This window comes from Pelophylax lessonae, assembly GCF_965119305.1.
Source record: "Pelophylax lessonae genome assembly, chromosome: 13".
Taxonomy (NCBI): domain Eukaryota; kingdom Metazoa; phylum Chordata; class Amphibia; order Anura; family Ranidae; genus Pelophylax; species Pelophylax lessonae.
The window spans coordinates 5,471,468-5,497,279 of record NC_138780.1 but is presented as its reverse complement, the minus strand read 5'-3'; the positions used below and the strand labels follow the sequence as shown (position 1 = coordinate 5,497,279).

Here is a 25,812-nt window from a genome sequence, read left to right as displayed (position 1 = left end):
CCCGGAACTCAGCACAGGGATAGGGGGAACCCCTCATAATGGGCACAGTGGGTGTACAGACCCGGGAACTCAGCACAGGGATGGTGGAAACCCCTCACAATGGGCACAGTGGGGGTACAGACCCAGGAACTCCGCACAGGGATGGTGGGAACCCCTCATAATGAGCACAGCGGGTGTACAGACCCGGGAACTAAGCACAGGGATGCTGGAAACCCCTCATAATGGGCACAGCGGGTGTACAGACCCAGGAACTCCGCACAGGGATGGTGGGAACCCCTCATAATGAGCACAGCGGGTGTACAGACCCGGGAACTAAGCACAGGGATGCTGGAAACCCCTCATAATGGGCACAGCGGGTGTACAGACCCAGGAACTCAGCACAGGGATGGAGGGAACCCCTCATAATGGGCACAGTGGGTGTACAGACCCAGGAACTCAGCACAGGGATGGAGGGAACCCCTCATAATGGGCACAGTGGGGGTACAGACCCAGGAACTCCGCACAGGGATGGTGGGAACCCCTCATAATGAGCACAGCGGGTGTACAGACCCGGGAACTAAGCACAGGGATGCTGGAAACCCCTCATAATGGGCACAGCGGGTGTACAGACCCAGGAACTCAGCACAGGGATGGAGGGAACCCCTCATAATGGGCACAGTGGGTGTACAGACTCAGGAACTCAGCACAGGGATGGTGGGAACCCCTCATAATGGGCACAGCGGGTGTACAGACCCGGAAACCCAGCACAGGGATGGTGGGAACCCCTCATAATGGGCACAGCGGGTGTACAGACCCAGAAACCCAGCACAGGGATGGTGAGAACCCCTCATAATGGGCACAGCGGGTGTACAGACCCGGTAACACAGCACAGGGATGGTGGGAACCCATCATAATGGCAAAGCAGGTGTACAGACCCGGGAACTCAGCACAGGGATGGTGGGAACACATCATAATGAGCACAGCGGGAGTACAGACCCAGGAACTCAGCACAAGGATGGTGGGAACCCCTTAATGAACACAAGAGTGCAGAATTCCTAGTTCCCTAGAGGAAGAAGTCACTCTCAGGGGGTGTACCTCTTTAGCCTCTGCCAAACCTGGAAATATTAGTTCTGGGAGGACAGACCTTTTAAAAACTTTATCAGAATAACTGGCCACCCTAATTAGGGCTCCTGCGGCCTCACGGCTGCTTTACCGTGGTGCACTTTACTTGGTCCTCCCAGAGAGTATTGCACGCCGCCTACACTCCGTGCACAATGCAGCATCCAGAATGTTAACTAACCAAACTTGGCACGTTCCCATATCACCGGTTCTTCCCCGACTTCATCAGTGGCCCATGGAGAGATTCTTACAATACCGACCTAAATTATTATTATACAGGGGTTACAATACAATTCAATACTAGAGGGTCAGGGCAGCTCGTGAGAGCTTGCAATCTAAAAGGGAGGGGCAAGTGATACGAGAGGTAATAATTGTGTAGGGATGAACTGATAGAGAAAGTAAAACTCCTCATTAGGTAGAAGCGGGATAGACTTCCCGGAAAAGATGAGGTTTCATGGATCGTCTACACAGTAAGGGATAGCCAGACTCATTGGGGTTGGGACTTCCAGAGGATGGGAAAGGCTCTAGAGAAGAAGTCCTCCCCTGCTTCCTCTGTTACCCTCCTCCCAACCCTGATTAGTCCGCCATTAAAAAAAACGATCCAATCAGATCACTTCGCTTTCATGAAATACCTCTTTTGAGACCCAATGACATCATTAATGGGTCTTTCTACTGGTCTTTGCCCCATGGTAAGAGTCTAAGAGCCAGTTTTTGGTGGGCATTGCCGAATCGTACACAATGGATTAAGGGGGAAAATCCTTCCGGTCCAGAAGAGGTTAACCACGATCCTGTAAGTGTTTTTAACCCCTTGTGCCCCACAATAAACCTTCTATTATTGCATTTCGAGGCGCCTTTCTCTCTTTGTCACAATGGGAAGACCATGACCATCCTCCGAAATTCAAATTTCGAATAGGATAACCCCTTGTGCTCCACAATAAACCTTCTATTATTGCATTTCGAGGCGCCTTTCTCTCTTTGTCACAATGGGAAGACCATGACCATCCTCCGAAATTCAAATTTCGAATAGGATAACCCCTTGTGCTCCACAATAAACCTTCTATTATTGCATTTCGAGGCGCCTTTCTCTCTTTGTCACAATGGGAAGACCATGACCATCCTCCGAAATTCAAATTTCGAATAGGATAACCCCTTATGCTCCACAATAAACCTTCTATTATTGCATTTCGAGGCGCCTTTCTCTCTTTGTCACAATGGGAAGACCATAACCATCCTCCAAAATTCAAATTTTCGAATAGGATAACCCCTTGTGCTTCACAATAAACCTTCTATTATTGCATTTCGAGGCGCCTTTCTCTCTTTGTCACAATGGGAAGACCATGACCATCCTCCGAAATTCAAATTTCGAATAGGATAACCCCTTGTGCTCCACAATAAACCTTCTATTATTGCATTTCGAGGCGCCTTACTCTCTTTGTCACAATGGGAAGACCATAACCATCCTCCAAAATTCAAATTTTCGAATAGGATAAATTAGAATTCAAATGGAATTCGATTCGAATTAGAATGCCGTTCCACTTTCCCGAATTCGGTCAAATCAAGTCCAATTAAATAAATTCAGAAAAATTCAAATTTAATTTCAATGAAAAATGAAATAAATTAATTTAATTAAACAAATTTATGTAAAGAACGAATTGAAGAGAAGCAAGTGTTTTGGTTCTGCACATGTCTAGTTGCCGGTACCACGTATGATCCGCCTCCCCTGTAAGAAGTCGATTCTGGAATTGCCCTCAGGCGGGAGAGAGACTTCACTTCCCGTTTTCGCCTTTGGCACTCTAGTGAGACTTGGGATAGGAAGAGATGATGACATCACGTGATCAGCAGACCAGGAAGTGTGGCACGTCTTATCATTTGGGCATTGTTCATGCCAAGCTGGGTCTGACCACATGGAACATGGAACGGGGTCGGAATCCCTACATCAGCACGTAAAACAGAAAGACGTTACTTTATAACAATACATAAAATATACTATTTATCGTTTTATTCTTTTCATTTGATATCAGCTTTGAAGGGGAATGAAAAGGTTCGTTGGTTGATGTCTCCTCCACCATCAGCTGCCCCGCGGTCCCTGCCGCCTGGCGGAAAGGTTCAGGAAGGAAGGCAGGCTGTGTCCTTATTCCTCTGGGGGGATCTTAATTAGATGAGTGCTGGTCTTTGAGGCAGTTCCCATGGTAACTCCATCTGGTCAGAGGCGACTGTGTTAAATGAACTTTCTCTCTCTCTCTCTCTCTATTGGGAATGCCATGCAAACCGATTTTCCTTTTGGAATGGGGGACCTGTCAGGACAGCTGCCGCATTCCAAATCTCCCAGGCAGCGTTCTCGCCTGCCGCCGCCCCCCAACTCCTGGGAATAGTGGTATGTCACGCCACTGCGTCATCGCGCATGGTGGAGGGCCTGTCCTGTTACTGATGCCACCTCTGGTGCTGGATATGAGCATCGGCTGTTTCGGAGGGGGGGGGGGGGCATAGATTAAAGGGTACTGGCCTGATGAAGATAGCTGAGCATCCACTGCTTCTGCTAGAGTGGGCGTGTCAAACTCAATTTCATTGCAGGCCACATCAGCAGTGTGGTTGCCCCTCAAAGGGCTGGTTGTATCTGGGGTGTGCTACGTACAGAGTGCAGGGTTCAGGGGTACACTATGTACAGAGTGCAGTTCCAGGGGTGCCCTATGAATAAAGGGCTGCTTGTATCTGGGGTGTGCTACGTACAGAGTGCAGAGTTCAGGGGTGCACTATGTACAGGGTGCAGAGTTTACAGGTGCGCTACATACAGAATGCAGGGTTCAGGAGTGCATTACATACAGAGTGCAGCGTTCAGGGGTGTGGTACTGTATGCACAGAGTGCAGGGTTCAGAATTGCGCTGCGTACAAAGTGCAGGGTTCAGGATTACACTGCGTACAGAGTGCAGGGTTCCGGATTACGCTGCGTACAGAATGCAGGGTTCAGGATTACGCTGTGTACAGAGTGCAGGGTTCAGGATTACACTGCGTACAGAGTGCAGGGTTCAGGATTATGCTGCGTACAGAGTGCAGGGTTCAGGATTATGCTGTGTACAGAGTGCAGGGTTCAGGATTACACTGTGTACAGAGTGCAGGGTTCAGGATTACGCTGCGTTCAGAGTGCAGGGTTCAGGATTACGCTGTGTACAGTGTGCAGGGTTCAGGATTATGCTGTTTACAGAGCGCAGGGTTCAGAATTACACTGCCTACAGAGTGCAGGGTTCAAGATTACGCTGCGTACAGAGTGCAGGGTTCAGGATTATGCTGTGTACAGAGTGCAGGGTTCAGAATTGCACTGCGTACAGAGTGCAGGGTTCAGGATTACACTGCGTTCAGAGTGCAGGGTTCAGGATTACTCTGTGTACAGTGTGCAGGGTTCAGGATTATGCTGCTTACAGAGTGCAGGGTTCAGAATTACACTGCCTACAGAGTGCAGGGTTCAAGATTACGCTGCGTACAGAGTGCAGGGTTCAGGATTATGCTGTGTACAGAGTGCAGGGTTCAGAATTGCGCTGCGTACAGAGTGCAGGGTTCAGGATTATGCTGTGTACAGAGTGCAGGGTTCAGAATTGCGCTGCGTACAGAGTGCAGGATTCAGGATTACGCTGCGTACAGAGTGCAGGGTTCAGGATTACGCTGCATACAGAGTGCAGGGTTCAGAATTACACTGCCTACAGAGTGTAGGGTTCAGGATTACGCTGCGTACAGAGTGCAGGGTTCAGGATTATGCTGTGTACAGAGTGCAGGGTTCAGAATTGCGCTGCGTACAGAGTGCGGGGTTCAGAATTACTCTGCGTACAGAGTGCAGGGTTTGGGATTATGCTGCGTACAGAGTGCAGGGTTCAGGGAATGTGTTATGTCAGAGTGAAGGGTTCTGGGGTGTGTTATGTATAGAGTGTAATGTTTAGGGGTGCACTATGTACAGACTGCAGTTCCAGGGGTGTCAATCTCAATTTAGTTGTGGGCTGCAGTATGGTTGCCCCTCAAAGGGTTGGTTGTATCTGGGGTGTGCTACATACGGAGTGCAGTTCCAGGGGTGCCCTTTGTACAAAGAGCAGAGCTCAGGGGTGCACTATGTACAGGGTGCAGGGTTTACAGGTGCGCTACATACAGAGTGCAGGGTTCAGGAGTGCGTTACATACAGAGTGCAGAGTTCAGGAGTGTGCTACCGTATGCACAGAGTGCAGGGTTTAGGGGTTCACTATATACAAAGGGCAGGGTTCAGGAGTGTGTTACGTACAGAGTGCAGAATTAAGGGGTGTGCTATGTACAGAGTGTAGGGTTTAGGGGTGTACTTCATACAGAGTGCAGGGTTCAGGAGTGCATAACATACCGAGTGCAGGTTTTAGGGGTGCACTTCATACAGAGTGCAGGGTTCAGGAGTGCAAATACAGAGTGCAGGGTTTAGGGGTGTACTTCATACAGAGTGCAGGGTTCAGGAGTGTGTTGTGTACAGAGTGCAGAGTTTAAGGGTGTGGTGTGTGCAGAGTTCAGGGTTCAGGAGTGTGTTACGTGCAGAGTGCAGAATTCAGGGGTGTGCTATGTACAGAGTGTAGGGTTTAGGGGTGTACTTCATACACAGTGCAGGGTTCAGGAGTGCATAACCTACAGAGTGCAGGTTTTAGGGGTGCACTTCATACAGAGTGCAGGGTTCAGGAATGAAAATACAGAGTGCAGGGTTTAGGGGTGCGCTTCATACAGAGTGCAGGGTTCAGGAGTGTGTTGCGTACAAGGTGCAGAGTTTAGGGGTGTGCCGTGTACAGAGTGCAGGTTTTAAGGGGTGCGCTATGCATTTCCAAAGGTTCCAATAGATGATTAGAGCGATGCTGGAGCATGACGCAGGTGAGTATTAGTGGGTGGTCATAAATCACAACGACCTGAATTTCAAACTAGGGACCTGTTTGTATTGTTGTTAATTTGTCAATTACAAAAGCAGGGGGATGAGTATTCAATAATCTCCTGTCTACAGAGTACAGTTGCCATGCCTGCAAGGAAGAGAAGTCTGAATGTTTTTGTAGCTGAAGAAGAGCGTACCTTCGTTTTATCCAAAGGGGACACAGCGGCGCCTCTGACTTCTGATACAGCATCCAAACTCTAATACTTCCATCTTTAATGTAATTTTTACCCTTGCATTTCGTACAAATCTTCATCCTGGCCTCAAGAAGAACATTTGTGTTTAGTTTTCGATGACTGATGGGGTCAGATACGGGGGAAGGAGAAGATGTCTGAGAGTTTCAGCACAAATCTCGGGATGATCCAACATGAGATATGTGAAGAACAGGGAATTAGCCAAGTGCCGAGATGGTGCCAGGACTGCAGTATAAGTGCTGCATTAGGCCGTGTGAGCTCCGTTCCAATCAGATAAAGGATTATGTCACATTTGAGCTATTACACCCCTGGCTGGCTGCAGAGCTGACGCTTAGTGCAAGGCTTAATAAAGAAGTTCCAAGTAACAGCCATCAGCCAGGGCCTTAGTAGGGCTCATCGTGTGAGATCAGTAAAGGGCCAAACCTGTAAGAGTAAAATTCACACCAATTCACCGCTCAACAACCTCCATCCTTCCAACTCTGCTGTTTCAGCTTCACTCCCCAGACTCCTTCCCTTCAGCTTCCTGATTGGCCTGTATTTTTTTAGAACCAACCAACAACCTCCATCCTTCCAACTCTTGACTGGTCACCACTGTTTCAGCTATACTGACCAGACTTTATTCCTTCAGCTTTCTGATTGGCATTTACCTTTCTGGTGCCAACCAACAACCTCCATCCTTTCACCTCCCCTTACCAGTCTCCATTCTTTCAGTATCTTTGGATAGCCTTTTATCCTTCCCGCACCATCTTCCATTCTTCCAACTCCACTGACAGACCTTTGTTCTTTAGCTCCACTCACCATACTTCATCTATTCAGCTTCCTGATTGGCCTCTACCTTTCTAGAACCAACCAACAACCTCCATTCTTTCACCTCCCTATACTAGTCTCCATTCTTTTAGTATCTTTGGGTGGCTTTCATCCTTCGGGCACCACTGATCATCTTCCATTCTTCCAACTCCACTGACTGGCCTTTGTTCTTCGGCTCCACTCACCAGACTTTATCCCTTCAGCTTCCTGATTGGCCTGTACCTTTCTAGAACCAACCAACAACCTTCATTCTTTCACGTCCCTTTGCTAGTCTCCATTCTTTCAGTAATATTGGGTGGCCTTCATCCACTGATCATCTTCCATTCTATCAACTCCGCTTCTTTTATCCATTCAGCTTCCTGATTGTCCTGTGCCTTTCTAGAATCAAACAACAACCTCCATCCTTTTACCTCCCCTTACTAGTCTCTATTCTTTCGGTATCTTTGGATGGCCTTCATCATCCTTTGGACACCACTGATCATCTTCCATTCTTCCAACTCCACTGACTGACCTTTGTTCTTTAGCTCCACTCACCAGACTTAATCTCTTCAGCTTCCTGATTGGCCTTTACCTTTTTAAAGCCAACCAACAACCTCCATCCTTTCACCTCCCCTTACTAATTTCCATTCTCTCAGTATCTTTGGGTGGCCTTCATCCTTTGGGCACCACTGATCATCTTCCATTTTTTACAACTCCACTGACTGACCTTTGTTCTTTAGCTCCACTCAACCAACTTTATCCCTTCAGCTTCCTGATTGGCCTGTATCTTTCTAGAACCAACCAACAACCTCCATCATTTGACCTCCTCTTACTAGTCTCTATTCTTTCAGTATCTTTGGGTGGCCTTCACCTTCCTTTGGACACCACTGATCATCTTCCATTCTTCCAACTCTACTGACTGACCTTTGTTCTTTAGCTCCACTCACCAGACTTTATCTCTTCAGCTTCCTGATTGGCCTTTACCTTTTTAAAGCCAACCAACAACCTCCATCCTTTCACCTCTTCTTACTAATTTCCATTCTCTCAGTATCTTTGGATGGCCTTCATCCTTTGGGCACCACTGATCATTTTCCATTTTCAGCTCCACTGACTGACCTTTGTTCTTCAGCTCCACTCACCAGACTTTATTTCTTCAGCTTCCTGATTGGCCTGTTTCTTTCTAGAACCAACCAACAACTTCGATCTATTCACCTCCTCTTACTAGTCTCCATTCTTTCAGTATTTTTGGGTGGCCTTCATCATCCTTTAGACACCACTGATTATCTTCCATTCTTCCAACTCCACTGATTGGCCTTTGTTCTTCGACTCCACTCACCAGACTTTATCCCTTCAGCTTCCTAATTGGCCTGTACCTTTCTAGAACCAACCAACAATCTCTATCCTTTCACCTCCTCCATTCTTTCATTATCTTTGAGTGGCCTTCATCCTTCCCGCCCCACTGATCATCTTCCATTCTTCAAACTCCACTGACTAACCTTTGTTCTTCAGCTCCACTCACCAGACTTTATCTCTTCAGCTTCCTAATTGGCCTCTATCTTTCTAGAAACAACCAACAACCTCCATCCTTTCACCTCCCCTTACTAGTCTCCATTCTTTCAGTAATTTTGGGTGGCCTTCATCCTGTGGGCACTACTGATCATCTTCCATTCTATCAACTACGCTTCTTTTATCCATTCAGCTTCCTGATTGTCCTTTACCTTTCTATAATCAAACAACAACCTTCATCCTTTTACCTCCCCTTACTAATTTCCATTCTCTCAGTATCTTTGGGTGGCCTTCATCCTTCGGGCACCACTGATCATCTTTCATTCTTCCAACTCCACTGACTGGCCTTTGTTCTTCGGCTCCACTCACCAGACTTCATCTCTTCAGCTTCCTGATTGGCCTCTACCTTTTTAGAACCAACCAACAACCTCCATCCTTTCACCTCCCCTTACTAGTCTGCATTCTTTTAGTATCTTTGGGTGGCTTTCATCCTTCGGGCACCACTGAATATCTTCCATTCTTCCAATTCCACTGACTGGCCTTTGTTCTTCTGCTCCACTCACCAGACTTTATCCCTTCAGCTTCCTAATTGGCCTGTACCTTTCTAGAACCAACCAACAACCTCCATCCTTTCACCTCCCCTTACTAGTCTCCATTCTTTTAGTATCTTTGGGTGGCCTTTATCCTTCCGGCACCACTGATCATCTTTCATTCTTCCAACTCCACTGACTGGCCTTTGTTCTTCGGCTCCACTCAACAGACTTTATCCCTTCAGCTTCCTAATTGGCCTGTACCTTTCTAGAACCAACCAACAACCTCTATATATTCACCTCCTCTTACTAGTCTCCATTCTTTCAGTATCTTTGGCTGGCCTTCGTTATCCTTTAGACACCACTGATTATCTTCCATTCTTCCAACTCCACTGACTGACCTTTGTTCTTTAGCTCCACTCACCAGACTTCATCTCTTCAGCTTCCTGATTGGCCTCTACCTTTTTAGAACCAACCAACAACCTCCATCCTTTCACCTCCCCTTACTAGTCTCCATTCTTTTAGTATCTTTGGGTGGCTTTCATTCTTCGGGCACCACTGATCATCTTCCATTCTTCCAACTCCACTGACTGGCGTTTGTTTTTCGGCTCCACTCACCAGACTTTATCCCTTCAGCTTCCTAATTGGCCTGTACCTTTCTAGAACCAACCAACAACCTCCATCCTTTCACCTCCTCCATTCTTTCATTATCTTTGGGTGGCATTCATCCTTCCCGCTCCACTGATCATCTTCCATTCTTCCAACTCCACTGACTGGCCTTTTTTCTTCAGCTCCACTCACCAGACGTTATGCCTTCAGCTTCCTAATTGGCTTGTACCTTTCTAGAACCAACCAACAACCTCCATCCTCTCACCTCCCCTTACTAGTCTCCATTCTTTTAGTATCTTTGGGTGGCCTTCATCCTTCGGGCACCACTGATCATCTTTCATTCTTCCAACTCCACTAACTGGCCTTTGTTTTTCGGCTCCACTCACCAGACTTTATCCCTTCAGCTTCCTAATTGGCCTGTACCTTTCTAGAACCAACCAACAACCTCCATCCTTTCACCTCCCCTTACTAGTCTCCATTCTTTTAGTTTTTTTTCATCCTTCCCACCCCACTGATCATCTTCCATTCTTCAAAATCCATTGACTAACCTTTGTTCTTCAGCTCCACTCACCAGACTGTATCCCTTCAGCTTCCTGATTGTCCTCTCCATCCTTTCACCTCCCCGTATTAGTCTTGCCGAAGCGCCCAAGGCAGCTGCCACTTCTGCCTACCCCTCGGTCAAAATGACAGGTTCCTGTCAAAAAAAAAAACCTCGGCAAGAGTTTCTCAACCTCCCGCTCTCACTCCATCATCATCATCATCGCAGGTTCTGGTGACAAAGCGTGCACATTAATGCGCATAATTACAATCAGCTCCATAAACAGCCGCGTCTGATGAATCTGCCGCTTCATCTGTATTAAATAATGGGGGGAAAAAGTGCTATTTACATAGAGAACAGGTGGGTTTAATGAAGCAGCTGTAAAAAGGCACAATTAATAGGGAAAGACGTACAAATTCCGAGATAAAAAAAAAAAGATTTTATATGGGAATCACTGAAGGGATGCAGACGCGTTCTCACAGATGGGAGGAAATAGTAAAAAAAAAAAAAAAAAAAACTCTGCGTTTGTTCTCATTCTAATTATTAGGTTGTGGATCTCACTGAACAGAAGCTGAGATAGCCTAAAAATAAATGCCAGGAAGTCGTGCTTTACCCTTCCGTCTGCAGCCCTATCGCCAGCCAGGCCTCTCTGCTGTTACCTTGAAGGCTGCAAGCCAATCATATGCTTCGGATCTATCGTCAGGGATAATGTTATTTTCCTTTCACATATCTCTCTTACATTAAAGGTGAAGTTTCATTTGCCTTCCCTCCCTCCCCCCTCATCAACATGCTAATAAAATGTATGAATTCATTGCATATCCTATTTTAGACCCAGTGATGTCATCACTGGGTCTCTGTGCTTCTCTATGTAATGCATGGCTGGTAGGAAGGGCCAAATGGGTGCAGAGCATAGCTTGCTGAAACCATCACAGCACCCTGCCTCAGTACTCCTCTCAAGGGCCCTCAGCAGGGCCGTGCAGAGACCTTTGGAGGGGCATGTGCTCAAAGTATAAAAGGGGCACATGGAACAGGGCTTTAAATAGGGCAGGTGCGGGGGGGGGGGGGGGTGATCAGTGGCTGTGGACATGGTGCGGGGGGGGGGGGGGTGATCAGTGGCTGTGGACATGATGCAGGGGGTGATCAGTGGCTGTGGACATGGTGCGGGGGGGGGGGGGTGATCAGTGGCTGTGGACATGATGCAGGGGGTGATCAGTGGCTGCGGACATGGTGCGGGGGGGGGGGGTGATCAGTGGCTGTGGACATGATGCAGGGGGTGATCAGTGGCTGCGGACATGGTGCAGGGGGTGATCAGTGGCTGCGGACATGGTGCGGGGGGTGAACAGTGGCTGCGGACATGGTGCTGGGGGGGGTGATCAGAGGCTGTGGACATGGTGCGGGGGGTGATCAGTGGCTGCGGACATGTTGCGGGGGGGGTGATCAGTGGCTGTGGACATGGTGCAGGGGATGATCAGTGGCTGCGGACATGGTGCGGGGTGGGGTGATCAGTGGTTGCGGACATGGTGCAGGGGGTGATCAGTGGCTGCGGACATGGTGCGGGGGGTGAACAGTGGCTGCGGACATGGTGCAGGGGGTAATCAGTGGCTGCGGACATGGTGTGGGGGATGATCAGTGGCTGCGGACATGGTGCAGGGGGTAATCAGTGGCTGCGGACATGGTGCAGGGGGTAATCAGTGGCTGCGGACATGGTGCAGGGGGTAATCAGTGGCTGCGGACATGGTGCAGGGGGTAATCAGTGGCTGCGGACATGGTGTGGGGGATGATCAGTGGCTGTGAAAAAGTTTTGGGTGTAGCGATCTTTTAAATGTTAATTTTCTTACATTTGTCTCTTTCGTTCTTCTCCAGCTATTCGTCATCGACAACGGCGCAGACGACTGGCGGATCGCGATGACTTACGAGCGGATATTCTACATCAGCCTGGAGCTGCTCATTTGTGCCATCCACCCCATTCCCGGGGAGTACAAGTTTTTCTGGAACGCCCGCCTGGCCTTCTCCTACGCCCCATCGCAGGCCGAGGCCGACGTGGACATTATCCTCTCCATCCCCATGTTTCTGAGGCTCTACCTGATCGCCCGCGTCATGCTCTTGCACAGTAAACTTTTTACGGACGCCTCTTCCCGCAGCATCGGGGCGCTCAACAAGATCAACTTTAACACCCGCTTCGTCATGAAGACATTAATGACCATCTGCCCTGGAACCGTGCTGCTGGTCTTCAGCATATCGCTGTGGATTATCGCTGCCTGGACCGTACGTGTCTGTGAGAGGTGAGAAGGGTATTATAGATGCTGGGGCCTGTTTAGGTAATAAGCCCTAACTGCCCACAGTAGTTTGTGTCTCTGCCCCTCCCACAATGGTGAGATTTCCCTCAGTAGTTTGTGTCTCTGCCCCTCCCACAATGGTAAGATTTCCCTGCAGTAGATTGTGTCTCTGCCCCTCCCACAATGGTGAAATGTCGTGCAGTAGTTTGTGTCTCTGCCCCTCCCACAATGGTGAGATTTCCCTCCAGTAGTTTGTGTCTCTGCCCCTCCCACAATGGTAACATTTCCTGCAGTCGTTTGTGTCTCTGCCCCTCCCACAATGGTGATATTTCCCCTAGTAGTTTGTGCCTCTGCCCCTCCCACAATGGTGAGAAATCCCTCCAGTAGTTTGTGTCTCTGCCCCTCCCACAATGGTGAGATTTCCCCCAGTAGTTTGTGTCTCTGCCCCACCCACAATGGTGAGATGTCTCTCCAGTAGTTTGTGTCTCTGCCCCTTCCACAATGATGAGATTTCAACCAGCAGTTTGTGTCTCTGCCCCTCCCATAATGGTGAGACTTCCCTCCAGTAGTTTGTGTCTCTGCCCCTCCCACAATGGTGAGATTTCCTGCAGTAGTTTGTGTCTCTGCCCCTCCCACAACGGTGAGATTTCCCCCAGCAATTTGTGTCTCTGCTCCTCCCACAATGGTAAGGTTTTCCTGCAGTAGTTTGTGTCTCTGCCCCTCCCACAATGGTGAGATTTCCTGCAGTCGTTTGTGTCTCTGCCCCTCCCACAATGGTGAGATTTCCCTGCAGTAGTTTGTGTCTCTGCCCCTCCCACAATGGTGAGATTTCCCTCCAGTAGTTTGTGTCTCTGCCCCTCCCACAATGGTGAGATTTCCCCCAGCAATTTGTGTCTCTGCCCCTCCCACAATGGTGAGATTTCCTGCAGTAGTTTGTGTCTCTGCCCCTCCCACAATGGTGAGATTTCCCTGCAGTAGTTTGTGTCTCTGCCCCTCCCACAATGGTGAGATTTCCCTGCAGTAGTTTGTGTCTCTGCCCCTCCCACAATGGTGAGATTTCCTGCAGTCGTTTGTGTCTCTGCCCCTCCCACAATGGTGAGATTTCCTGCAGTCGTTTGTGTCTCTGCCCCTCCCACAATGGTGAGATATCCTGCAGTAGTTAGAGTCAGAGGTGGGAGGGGCAGAGATTTTAGGTTTTTTCCTTTTAGGGTTGAGATTTGCTCAGAACTTCAGCTGCTCAGTCTCTTCATTTATCTTCATATGGAGTTTTCCCTGAAGGTGACCTCTGCTTTCTTTATCAGTCCTGTAATAATTGCACAGGTGTGTGACGGGGCGGACTGATTGTGTATCCGGAACGATCCGCCGGCTGTGCGTCGTCATTCCTCCACAGGGAACAGACGGGAGGCCCTGATTGGCCGCTGGAGCTGTTATTTGCTGTTTTCATAAGTGAACCCATCTGTGTTGAGACTGGATGTACAAAGGGGATTATGGGCGGTAATAATGTAAATCCCACTTTAATTAACGGAGATCGCACTTCAGTCAACAGACTAATTACACGCAAGGTTCCCTCATTAAAGGAGGACTCCACTAAGCCTTATCTGCAGGTAGAACAGACATGTGATAGGACTCATCGCTGCTACAGAAGGAGGTAAAAATAAGCCGACAGCTGGATTCTGGGGTAGGCCAAAATCAGAATGAGAGCTCATTCACAGTAGCACTTGAGGGAAGTGTGTGTGTGTGTGGGGGGGTAAAACCCAGCGGTTGAGCGACACTTTTACTGTCCCCCAAACCACTAGATCTTTTAGCTGCAGAGACAGCGGCTGCGATGCTTTGCGGCAGGAATTATCCACCCCCTGTTGCTTTCAGCAGCTTTAGTGCCCGCCCAATGTGACCTATTCAAGTGAATGGGGCTATTATGCAACCGCGGGCAATTCAAGTGCCTTGATCGCTTTTCAGGTGTTTGACAGGTGGCGTCATACTACCACGTGCATTGCGGGATGCTTGCAGAGCGACTCCATTTGCTTGAATTGGTCATGATTTGGAGTATAATTCCCATGTTGATAGGGAAAAGGGCCTCTTCCCCACCACCCTGGTCTGTGGTTGTGGGGATCTGATGGCGGGGGTGCTTACTCCCCCGTGAACCATACCAGGCCACATGCCCTGAACAAGGGGAGGGGTGCTTTGGGGTGGGGAGCTTCGCCCCCTCATCCTAAAGCAACTTGTCCCCATGTTGATCGGGACAAGGGCCTCTTCCCCACAACCGTGTTCTGTGATTGTGGGGGTCTGAGGGAAGGGGTGCTTACCCCCACTGAACCATACCAGGCCACACCCTCAACAAGAGGAGTGGTGCTTTGGGGTGGGGGGGGGGCATTGCCCCCTCATCCTAAAGCAACTTGTTCCCATGTTGATGGGGACAAGGGCCTCTTTCCCACAACCCTGTTCTGTGATTGTAGGGGTCTGATGGCGGGGGTGCTTACTCCCCCCTGAACCATACCAGGCCACATGTCCTCAACAAGGGGAGGGGTGCTTTGGGGTGGGGGTGGGGGCTTCACCCCCTCATCCTAAAGCAACTTGTCCCCATGTTGATGGGGACAAGGGCCTCTTTCCCACAACCCTGTTCTGTGGTTGTGGGGGTCTGAGGGAAGGGGTGCTTACCCCCCTGAACCATACCAGGCCACACCCTCAACAAGAGGAGGGATGCTTTGGGGTGGGGGGGGCTTCACCCCCTCATCCTAAAGCAACTTGTCCCCATGTTAATGGGGACAAAGGCCTCTTCCCCACAACCCTGGTCTGTGGTTGTGGGGGTCTGCAGGCGGGGGGGCTTATCGGAATCAGGAAGCTCCCTTCAACAAGGGGGCCCTCAGATCCTGCCCTCCTCCCCATGTGAATGAGTATGCCAAAAATAATACTGTGTACCCCATACTCATTCACATGGGGGGAGGCCAGGGTCCGGGGTGTCCCCCTTGTTGAAGGGGGCTTCCAGATTCCGATAAGCCCCCAACCACAGACCAGGGTTGTGGGGAAGAGGCCCTTGTCCCCATCAACATGGGGACAAGCTGCTTTGGGGTGCCCAAAGCACCCCTACCCATGTTGAGGGCCTGGTATGGTTCAGGAGGGGGGGATCCCCCTCTTTCCTGGCCTGCCAGGCTGAAAGCTCGGATAAGGGTCTGGTATAGATTTTGCGGGGGGACCCCACTTTTTTTTATTGCCGGCATTTTTTTGTTTACATTCAGCTGTCAGTGGGGTAAGCCGGTTGTTAAGGACACGGCAGCCGCTTCCCGCTCCTTAACAACCAGCTATTCTTCACACGGAATTTGAATCGGTCGATCATTTTTGGACCGATCCGAATTCAAATCATTCTGAAAATTTTAAATTCGTTAGAGAATAATAAAATCCAGTTAAACGAAACGAAAAACAAATTCCGATACGAATCATCAAAACAAAATTAGTAACATAACGAATCTATCCGAAACTAAACAAATGTTTCTGTACTGTACATGCCTAGCCATTAGTCGAAAACTGTGTGTGTTTTGTGATACTTTTTTTGGTGAATGGGTAGGGGAGGGGTTCTATGTACCCGATACTTATTTACATTGGGGGGGGCTTCTTAAAGGGGGCTTCCAGATTTCGATAAGCCCCCTGCCTGCATACAGACCCCCATGACCACAAGCCAAGGTTGTGGGGATGAGGCCCTAGTGATGGGAGGCTTTTGGGCAGGCGGGTGGCCCCTCCCTCCTTTCCCCCAATTTCCTGACCTGCCAGACTGCATGCTGTTTTTTTTGTTTTTTTTTAATTTTGGCGTATGGACTGGGGGGGGGGACCCCACGCTGTTTTTTGCATACTTTTAATTGTCGACTTTCTTTCTTTTTTTTTACAATCAGCTTTTAGCGGGGAAGCCCGCTGGCAGCTAAGTCATCTGTTGTTAAGGACGCGGTGGCTGGCTTCCCGGCCCGCTGCGTAGCAACCAGTTATTTGTCAAAAAACAACAAATACCGCCAGCAAAACCCTGGTTTTTTACTTTCTGGTCCTTGGTCTTAAGAGCTTTTTATGCGATATTTACCGGCACATTTTTTTTTTTTTTTACGGTATTAAAATCGTTGTTTTTTTTTTTTTTTTTTTTCGTGAATTGGACTTACCGGTAATTTTCCACATGCAATAATTAATGCAAATTAGTAATAGGATCCCCCTATCGCGTGTGGTAAAGCTTTGTGAATTGACCCCCTGATGAGAACAAGACACGTCTAGGTCCACCTAGTGGACCTCGTTCCTCATGCTCAGCCGAAGCCGACTGCTAGGTGAGGGGCTCTCCCAAAGAGGGCCCCCCCCCCCCCAAGGCAGGGGAAGAAGGAACCTAAGGGCCACACATCCTCCCCCATTCAAAGACATATACAAAAGCGCAGGCCTCCTCTTCAACATGTCGTAGCTGAGCAGTAATAGGGTTCTCCATCCAGCGAAGGTGCCTCATATTACTTGCTAGTATTTCGGAAATTATAATCGGTAACGTAAATAGGGGGCATCGCTTCCTATTATCATGCTGTCCGCCAACGCCATGCCAGTGTGATGGCACCATCAGAATCGTCGCAATCTTTCTTTTCCCTGCAAATTGCCGTTGAATTGCACAATTTTCTTAAAGATGGCCAGCCGTGTGGCAGTCTGATAGAGCGATCAAACTTCATTATTCAGTTATATTGTTGGAATTGAAAAGCAGGTACACTTTGAGGGGAAATCTCATAAAACCTGTGGATGAGTCGCCAAATTTAAAAAACGGCATTAGCCAGCCGAAATCGCCTGAATAAGTCAGGTGACTTCACTCATTGTTAGACAGTATGATGGAACTTTTCTCAACCCTGTCCTCAGGTGAACCCTCAAAATAATATTCAGCGATGCCAGCGTGCCCCCATTCAATGCAGAGATACCAGCGTGCCCCCTTTTCATGCAGAGATGCCAGCGTGCCCCCTGTCAATGCAGAGATGCCAGCGTGCCCCGTCAATGCAGAGATGCCAGCGTGCCCCCATTCAATGCAGAGATGCCAGCATGCCCCCATTCAATGCAGAGATGCCAGCATGCCCCCTTTCAATGCTGAGATGCCAGCGTGCCCCCTTTCAATGCTGAGATGCCAGCGTGCCCCCTTTCAATGCACAGATGCCAGTGTGCCCCCTTTCAATGCACAGATGCCAGCGTGCCCCCTTTCAATGAAGAGTGAACAGCGTGCCAAGCCCCCCCCCCCTGAAGTGCACTTACCTGTAGCGGCGGCTTCTCTTCAGTCCCCCGGCGTCTCCTCGTGTCCTCAGTCTTCCCGCCTCTTCCTCGGCCAATGGCATGGGGTTTGCCTTTCGGCCAATCAGGAAGCGCGTATGGGACCCGCTTCCTGATTGGCCAGGAGGAGGACCCGTGTGACAACTGCTCTGCGCCCCAGGTCCACCCTTTGCTGAAACCTATTAGAGCCTCTGGCTCTAGTCAGGTGACTAAAAAAAAAGCCCCATTGAACTCCATGGGTCCGGCGCCCCGCGTGCAGATTAGGGGTCCGGACGCATGGATAGAGGGGGCGGCGCCCCTGCGCCCCCAACACACCGGCGGCCACTGTTTATGTCTGAGGTTGGGTGGTTGCCTGAAGACCAACACTGGTTGGAAGATTCCTTTCATCCCCTGTTGGGATAGGTTGCAGCTGTTTGATTCAATTTCTTCCCCCTTCTAGTGATGGATTGTATGTGGTTATTAGAGGATATTCGTTTTTTTTCTATTCATATTGTATACAATTTTCTCTTTGGGTTTTTGATGGTAGCGCTCATGCTGGTGTAGCACCCTACATATAGGTGCTAGGTAAAAGCATAGTAGGCCTTGTCTGCCTAACAGCAGGGCCATGTTTCTTTTTGTCACTTAGGTTGTCATGACTCCCAAGTGTGTCTTCTGAGGAGGGGAGTCCCCCCACTGGCTCTAAAGGAGGCTCCTGATAGGGCAGTGGAGGAAGCCCAATCAGAAATACATTCAGGCTTGTATCCCCGGGATGCAGATTCTGCCGCAGAGGATTCTGGGAGAGGATATACTGTATATGGCTTTCCTGTGAAAGGGGACATGTACACTGATTATCAGTGCCCTGATTATCAGTGCAGCCCCATCAGTGCCAATCAGTACAGCATATCAGTATCCATCAGTGCAACATATCAGTGCCGTCTATTGGTGCCCATCAGTGCAGCCTCATCAGTGCCCATCAGTTGCCATCAGTGCAGCCTCATCAGTGCTGTCTATCAGTGCAGCCTCACCATTTCCCATCAGTGCAGCCTCATCAGTGCCCATCAGTGCAGCCTATCAGTGCCCATCAGTTCAGTCTTATCAGTGCCCATCAGTGCAGCCTATCAGTGCCCATCAGTGCAGGCTTATCAGTGCCCATCAGTGCCCATCAGTGCCCATCCGTGCAGCCTCATCAGTGCCCATCAGTGCAGCCTATCAGTGCCCATCAGTGGTGCCCATCAGTGCAGCCTATCAGTGCCCATCAGTGCAGCCTATCAGAGCCCATCAGTGCAGTCTTATCAGCGCAAATCAGTGAAAAATAAAAATCACTCATTTGCAAAATTCTATAACAGAAACAAAGAAAAAAAAAAATTTGGTCTTTTTTCTTTTATTTAGCAAACAATTTAAAACCCAGCGGTGAATAAATACCACCAAAAGGAAGCTTGTTCTGACTCACAAAATGATACAAATTTCATATGGATACCTTGTTGCATGATTCAAAGTACGACTGAAAGCTGAAATTAGGCCTCGTCAGGAAGGGGGTTGAAGTGCCCAGTAGGCAAGTGGTTAATCAGACCAAGTATGGTGGAGCAGAGTGCAGACATGAAGGGAAAAGGTAGCTAATAAAAGGAATAACCCAGAGCAAAAGGATAAAAAATAAATGGGTAGAAAATGTAGAGAAGGACACAGGTCCCAGGATGTTCTCCAGACGGGCTCCTGGCACACGTTGGGTAATGAAAAAGGACTATAACATTTTTATGTAGAATTTAATAACATTACACTTGAGTGTATTATCTCGATGTTAAACACATAAGTGAATGTTTTAGGGCAGGTGGACTCTCCTTTTAGGACGTTAGGGCTATGGGGTTAGAATAAGGACCATAAGGACTATCACACTATTAGCAAAGGATTTGGGCCATGGTTGTTAAAGATCGGTCTATGGCTGGGCAAACATCTCATTGTTCTTCCTTCTTCCACAGGTACCACGACCAGCAGGATGTCACCAGCAACTTTCTGGGTGCCATGTGGTTGATCTCCATCACGTTCCTCTCCATTGGTTATGGTGACATGGTGCCAAACACCTACTGCGGGAAAGGCGTCTGTCTCTTAACCGGCATTATGGTGAGTGAGTGACTCTGGAGTGCGGGGCGTCCAGACCAGACTTGAAAAAAGTGTAGAAAATGCAAGTGAAATTGGACGTTGAGGGTATTCGTCCAAATAAAATTGGCATTGTAGCTTTGGAAGTCATACATTTGAGAATTGCAATTGATCTAATCCCAGTACCAAAAAAGTACCATAACCTACTCCTATGGTCCTTATTCTAACCCAATAGCCCTACTTCTAGCCCTTTAGGACCAACCTTATCCTTATATCCCTAATCCCAACACCACAAAAGTCTAACAATCTTGTAGTTTTAACACTAACCCTATAGCCCTAACGCTAATCCCAATACCACAAAAGTGCCATGTCCTTTACAACCAAACTCTAACCCTATGGTCCTTATTCTAACCCAATAGCCCTACTTCTAGCCCTTTAGGACCAACCTTATCCTTATATCCCTAATCCCAACACCACAAAAGTCTAACAATCTTGTAGTTTTAACACTAACCCTATAGCCCTAACGCTAATCCCAATACCACAAAAGTGCCATGTCCTTTACAACCAAACTCTAACCCTATGGTCCTTATTCTAACCCTATAGCCCTACTTCTAGCCCTTTAGGACTAACCTTATCCATAAAACCCTAATCCCAACACCACAAAAGTCTAACAATCTTGTAGTTTTAACGCTTACCCTATAGCCCTAATGCTAATCCCAATACCACAAAAGTACCATGTCCTTTACAACCCTAACTCTAACCCTATGGTCCTTATCCTAGCCCTATAGCCCTACTTCTAGCCCTTTAGGACTAACCTTATCCTTAAAACCCTAATCCCAACACCACAAAAGTATACCGATCTCGTAGTTTTAACGCTTACCCTATAGCCCTAACGCTAATCCCAATACCACAAAAGTACCATGTCCTTTACAACCCTAACTCTAACCCTATGGTCCTTATCCTAGCCCTATAGCCCTACTTCTAGCCCTTTAGGACTAACCTTATCCTTAAAACCCTAATCCCAACACCACAAAAGTATACCGATCTTGTAGTCTTAACGCTTACACTATAGCCCTAACTCTAATCCCAAAACCATAAAAGTACCATGTCCTTTACATCCCTAACTCTAACCCTATGGTCCTTATTCTTACCATATAGCCCTACTTCTAGCCCTTTAGGACTAACCGTATCATTATAGCCCTAATTCCAACAGCACAAAAGTATAACAATCTTGTAGTCCTAACTCTAATCCCAATACCACAAAAGTACCATAACCTTTACATCTCTAACTCTAACCCTATGGTCCTTATTCTTACCCAATAGTTCTAATCCCAGACCTTTAGGACTAGCCCTATCCTTCAAGCCCTAACTATAATCCGAACACTGCAAAAATATTCCAATTTTATAGTCCTACCTATGACCCTGTAGCCCTAACTCTATCCCTTTAGGACTAGTCATATCTCTATTGTCCTAACTCCAATCACAACGCCACAGGCATAACCTAACCCTATAGCTCTAACTCAACAACCTAATCCCAACCCTAGAGCCCAAATCCTATCCAAATTCTAAAATTAATCCCTATCACTACAGTTCTAACGCTATGGCCTACACCCTATAGCCCAAAATCCTGGCCTTATCCATATACCCTTACCTTACAGCCCTAGCCTTAAAGCCATAGCCCAAACGCTAACCCTGCAACCCAATTCTAAGCCTTTCATCCTAACTCTATTACCTTACAGCCCTAACCCTAACCATATAGCCTATATCTATATCTAATTCTACAGAACTCTCCTAACCCTATAGCCGGCACCCTAACCACTAAGGTAAACTCTTACCTTACAACCCTAACCCTAACCCCATGGTCCTAACTCAAACCCTACAGCCCTCTCCTTACCATATTGTCCTGCATCTATAGCCCTGCAGCCTAGCCCTATAGGTTTACCCTTACCTTACAACCCTAACCTTAACTTCATAGCCTTCATCTAACCCTACAACCCTCTCCTAACCCTATATGCCTAACCCTATAGCATGCACCCTAGCCCCACAGGTATACCCTTACCTTACAATTCTAACCTTAACCCCATGGCCCTAACTCCAACCCTACGGCCCTGTTCTTACCCTATTTTCCTAGCCCTCTAGCTAGTAGCCTAGCCCTATAGGTATGCCCTTACCATACAGCCCTAACCTCAACCCCATAGCCTAAATCTAACCCTACAGCCCTCTCCCAACACTATAGTCGTAACCCTATAACCTTCTCATTAGCCCTATAGGTATACCCTTACCTTAAAGCCCTAACCCTAACCATATAGCCTAAATCGAATCCTACAGAACTCTCCTAACCCTATAGCCTGCACCTTAACACCACAGGCAAACCCTTACCTTTACAATCCTAACCCTAACCCCGTGGCCCTAACTCCAACCCTACAGCCCACTCCTTACCTTATTGTCCTAACCCTATAGCGCGCAGCCAACCCTATATGTATGCCCTTACTTTACAGCCCAAACCTTAACCCCATAGCCCAACTCTAACCTTACAGCCCTCTCCTAACCCTATAGCATGCACCCTATCCCCACAGGTATACCCTTACCTTACAACTCTAACCTTAGCTCCATAGGTATTCCCTTACCTTACAGCTCTAACCTTAACCCCATAGCCCAACTCTAACCCTACAGCCCTCTCCTAACCCTATAGCATGTACCCTAGCCCCACAGGCATACTCTTACCTTACAACTCTAACCTTAGCTCCATAGGTATTCCCTTACCTTACAGCTCTAACCTTAACCCCATAGCCCAACTCTAACCCTACAGCCCTCTCCTAACCCTATAGCATGTACCCTAGCCCCACAGGCATACCCTTACCTTACAACTCTAACCTTAGCTCCATAGGTATTCCCTTACCTTACAGCTCTAACCTTAACCCCATAGCCCAACTCTAACCCTACAGCCCTCTCCTAACCCTATAGCATGTACCCTAGCCCCACAGGCATACTCTTACCTTACAACTCTAACCTTAGCTCCATAGGTATTCCCTTACCTTACAGCTCTAACCTTAACCCCATAGCCCAACTCTAACCCTACAGCCCTCTCCTAACCCTATAGCATGTACCCTAGCCCCACAGGCATACTCTTACCTTACAACTCTAACCTTAGCTCCATAGGTATTCCCTTACCTTACAGCTCTAACCTTAACCCCATAGCCCAACTCTAACCCTACAACCCTCTCCTAACCCTATAGCATGTACCCTAGCCCCACAGGCATACCCTTACCTTACAACTCTAACCTTAGCTCCATAGGTATTCCCTTACCTTACAGCACTAACCTTAACCCCATAGCCTAAATCTAACCCTACAGCCCTCCCCCAACCCTGTAGTCCCAACCCAATGGCCTACACCCTAGCTTCCCAAATATTTCCTTGCCTTACAATCCTAAATTTAACCCCTTAGCTCTATTTACAACCCTACAGTCCTTTCCTTACCAAGTTGTCCTAACCCTGTGGTACTAACCCTAGTCTTATAGCCTTCACCAGGGCTGGGACAAGCGGTGGGCAGGAGGGGTGGTTGCCCTGGGGATGGGATGGGGAGGGCTCCTTGACCTTAAACCTAAGGGAAGGGGGGGGTTGCAGTTTGGCATCCTTGCCCTGGGCGCTGGATGACCTTGTGCCGGCACTGGCCTTCACTAAACCCTAATCCCTCAGCCCTAACCCTATCCCTACAGCCCTTAAATCCTAAGCCATGCCCCATCAAAGATGCCAAGTCCGGCTTCAAGAACTTTCAAAGAGCATCCATTTTGCCTCTCTTCTAGTTGCTGGGGAAAGTCCAACATTTTCGGTCCGTTTTCCGACACGTTGCTAAATCTGAAATCTCTTTCTTAATTAGCGCTTATTGTTTTCTTCGACACGATGGAAACAAAAACAACAAAAGAATGAAAAAAATATATATATTCAGAAGCTGCCCAGCGCAGCCGATCGTTCCGTCTCTCAATATGTTCCCACGTCTGCTGCGAACGGCGTCCTGCGCCTTTTTTTTATTTTTTCCGAGGTTTTTCTTCTTTGGATTTAGCCGCCTCAGCATCACCGGCGGTGTATAATCAGCCTCCCGTTGATTAAAAATATCTCGTTCTAATTCGGGGACTCCAATTATCTCCTCAGCGGAATCCAAGTGTAATTATTTCTGCAGATTTTTTTTCTCTTCCTCCGTCTTTTTTTCGGAATTCATATTCACTGGTTTTGCTCTCTCTCTGTGCGTTCGGCGCCCGGTTCTGGGCCTCGGAAATGCCCCGCGTTCCTCGTTTTATTGTATAATTAATGTCATTTTCTCGCTGAGTCATTTCATCTTAGGGGTTTTCCCTTTCAAGCTTTCTTCTCCCGGTGGCTCCCCGGCTCCCCGCCGTACGCTGTTATTGTTTTGCTGGGTAATGAGCCCTTAGCGGTAAGGCCCTCGCAGCTGCGTTGCCATGGCGACTGAGTAGGCCACGGCACGGCCTGCGGAACGGCGACCCGTACGAACTGGAACGTTATGTTCTGTTTTTTTTTGTTTTTTTTTAAGGTTTTTCGAGTTCTTTTGTCACATTGTAAAAAATGGACTTAATGGCTGTTTTTTTTCTGTTCCATTGGCACAAGCTGTACAATTAGCGCCACCTCTCCCGCCGGGCGCCTCTAAAAGGATAAAATCCGCCCTCAAGGGTCAGAAGAATCGAAATAATCTCGGAGGCTTCCCGTGGGCTCTTACATTTTATTGAGATTAATACTTTGTAGCCTTTTAGTTAGTCTTTTATCTTTATGTTTCGGTATTTGACTTTGTATTATCTCATTATGGGGTCTTGTCCTGGGGGCTTCTCTCATGATGGTGCTGTACTGACTGCTGGCGGTCACATCCCAGTTCGGGTGGGAAGATCTCTGTACAGGGTGGTCTCCATGTGGAAACTGATCATAAAAGTGGGAGGGGCCATAAGTTGCAACAAAGTGATTCAATGTAACTCAGAGAAATGTGCAACAGATGTAAAAAATGGTAAATTTCCAGCATTATTTCACCCATTATGAGGGGTTCCCACCATCCCTGTGCTGAGTTCCCGGGTCTGTACACACGCTGTGCCCATTATGAGGGGTTCCCACCATCCCTGTGCTGAGTTCCCGGGTCTGTACACCTGCTGTGCCCATTATGAGGGGTTCCCACCATCCCTGTGCTGAGTTCCCGGGTCTGTACACACGCTGTGCCCATTATGAGGGGTTCCCACCATCCCTGTGCTGAGTTCCCGGGTCTGTACACCTGCTGTGCCCATTATGAGGGGTTCCCACCATCCCTGTGCTGAGTTCCCAGGTCTGTACACACGCTGTGCCCATTATGAGGGGTTCCCACCATCCCTGTGCTGAGTTCCCGGGTCTGTACACCTGCTGTGCCCATTAGGAGGGGTTCCCACCATCCCTGTGCTGAGTTCCCGGGTCTGTACACACGCTGTGCCCATTATGAGGGGTTCCCACCATCCCTGTGCTGAGTTCCCGGCTCTGTACACGCGCTGTGCCCATTATGAGGGGTTCCCCCCATCCCTGTGCGGAGTTCCCGGGTCTGTACACACGCTGTGCCCATTATGAGGGGTTCCCCCCATCCCTGTGCTGAGTTCCCGGGTCTTTACACCCGCTGTGCCCATTATGAGGAGTTCCCACCATCCCTGTGCTGAGTTCCCGGGTCTGTACCCCCGCTGTGCCCATTATGAGGGGTTCCCCCCATCCCTGTGCTGATTTCCTGGGTCTGTACACCCGCTGTGCCCATTATGAGGGGTTCCCACCATCCCTGTGCTGAGTTCCCGGGTCTGTACACCCGCTGTGCCCATTATGAGGGGTTCCCCCCATCCCTGTGCTGATTTCCTGGGTCTGTACACCCGCTGTGCCCATTATGAGGGGTTCCCCCCATCCCTGTGCTGAGTTCCTGGGTCTGTACACCCGCTGTGCCCATTATGAGGGGTTCCCACCATCCCTGTGCTGAGTTCCCGGGTCTGTACACCCACTGTGCCCATTATGAGGGCTTCCCACCATCCCTGTG

At 48.6% G+C, this 25,812-nt stretch overlaps 1 protein-coding gene across 1 annotated transcript in view; it reads left to right on the top strand.

Moving 5' to 3' along the window:
• KCNN3 (potassium calcium-activated channel subfamily N member 3) overlaps positions 1 to 25,812 on the top strand; it is a 128,551-nt gene that overhangs the window by 69,310 nt on the left and 33,429 nt on the right. The window contains exons 3-4 of the mRNA XM_082275169.1: positions 12,037 to 12,455; positions 19,658 to 19,799. Of these exons, the coding sequence (XP_082131295.1) occupies positions 12,037 to 12,455; positions 19,658 to 19,799 (561 nt within the window). The remainder of the gene's footprint in view (positions 1 to 12,036; positions 12,456 to 19,657; positions 19,800 to 25,812) is intronic.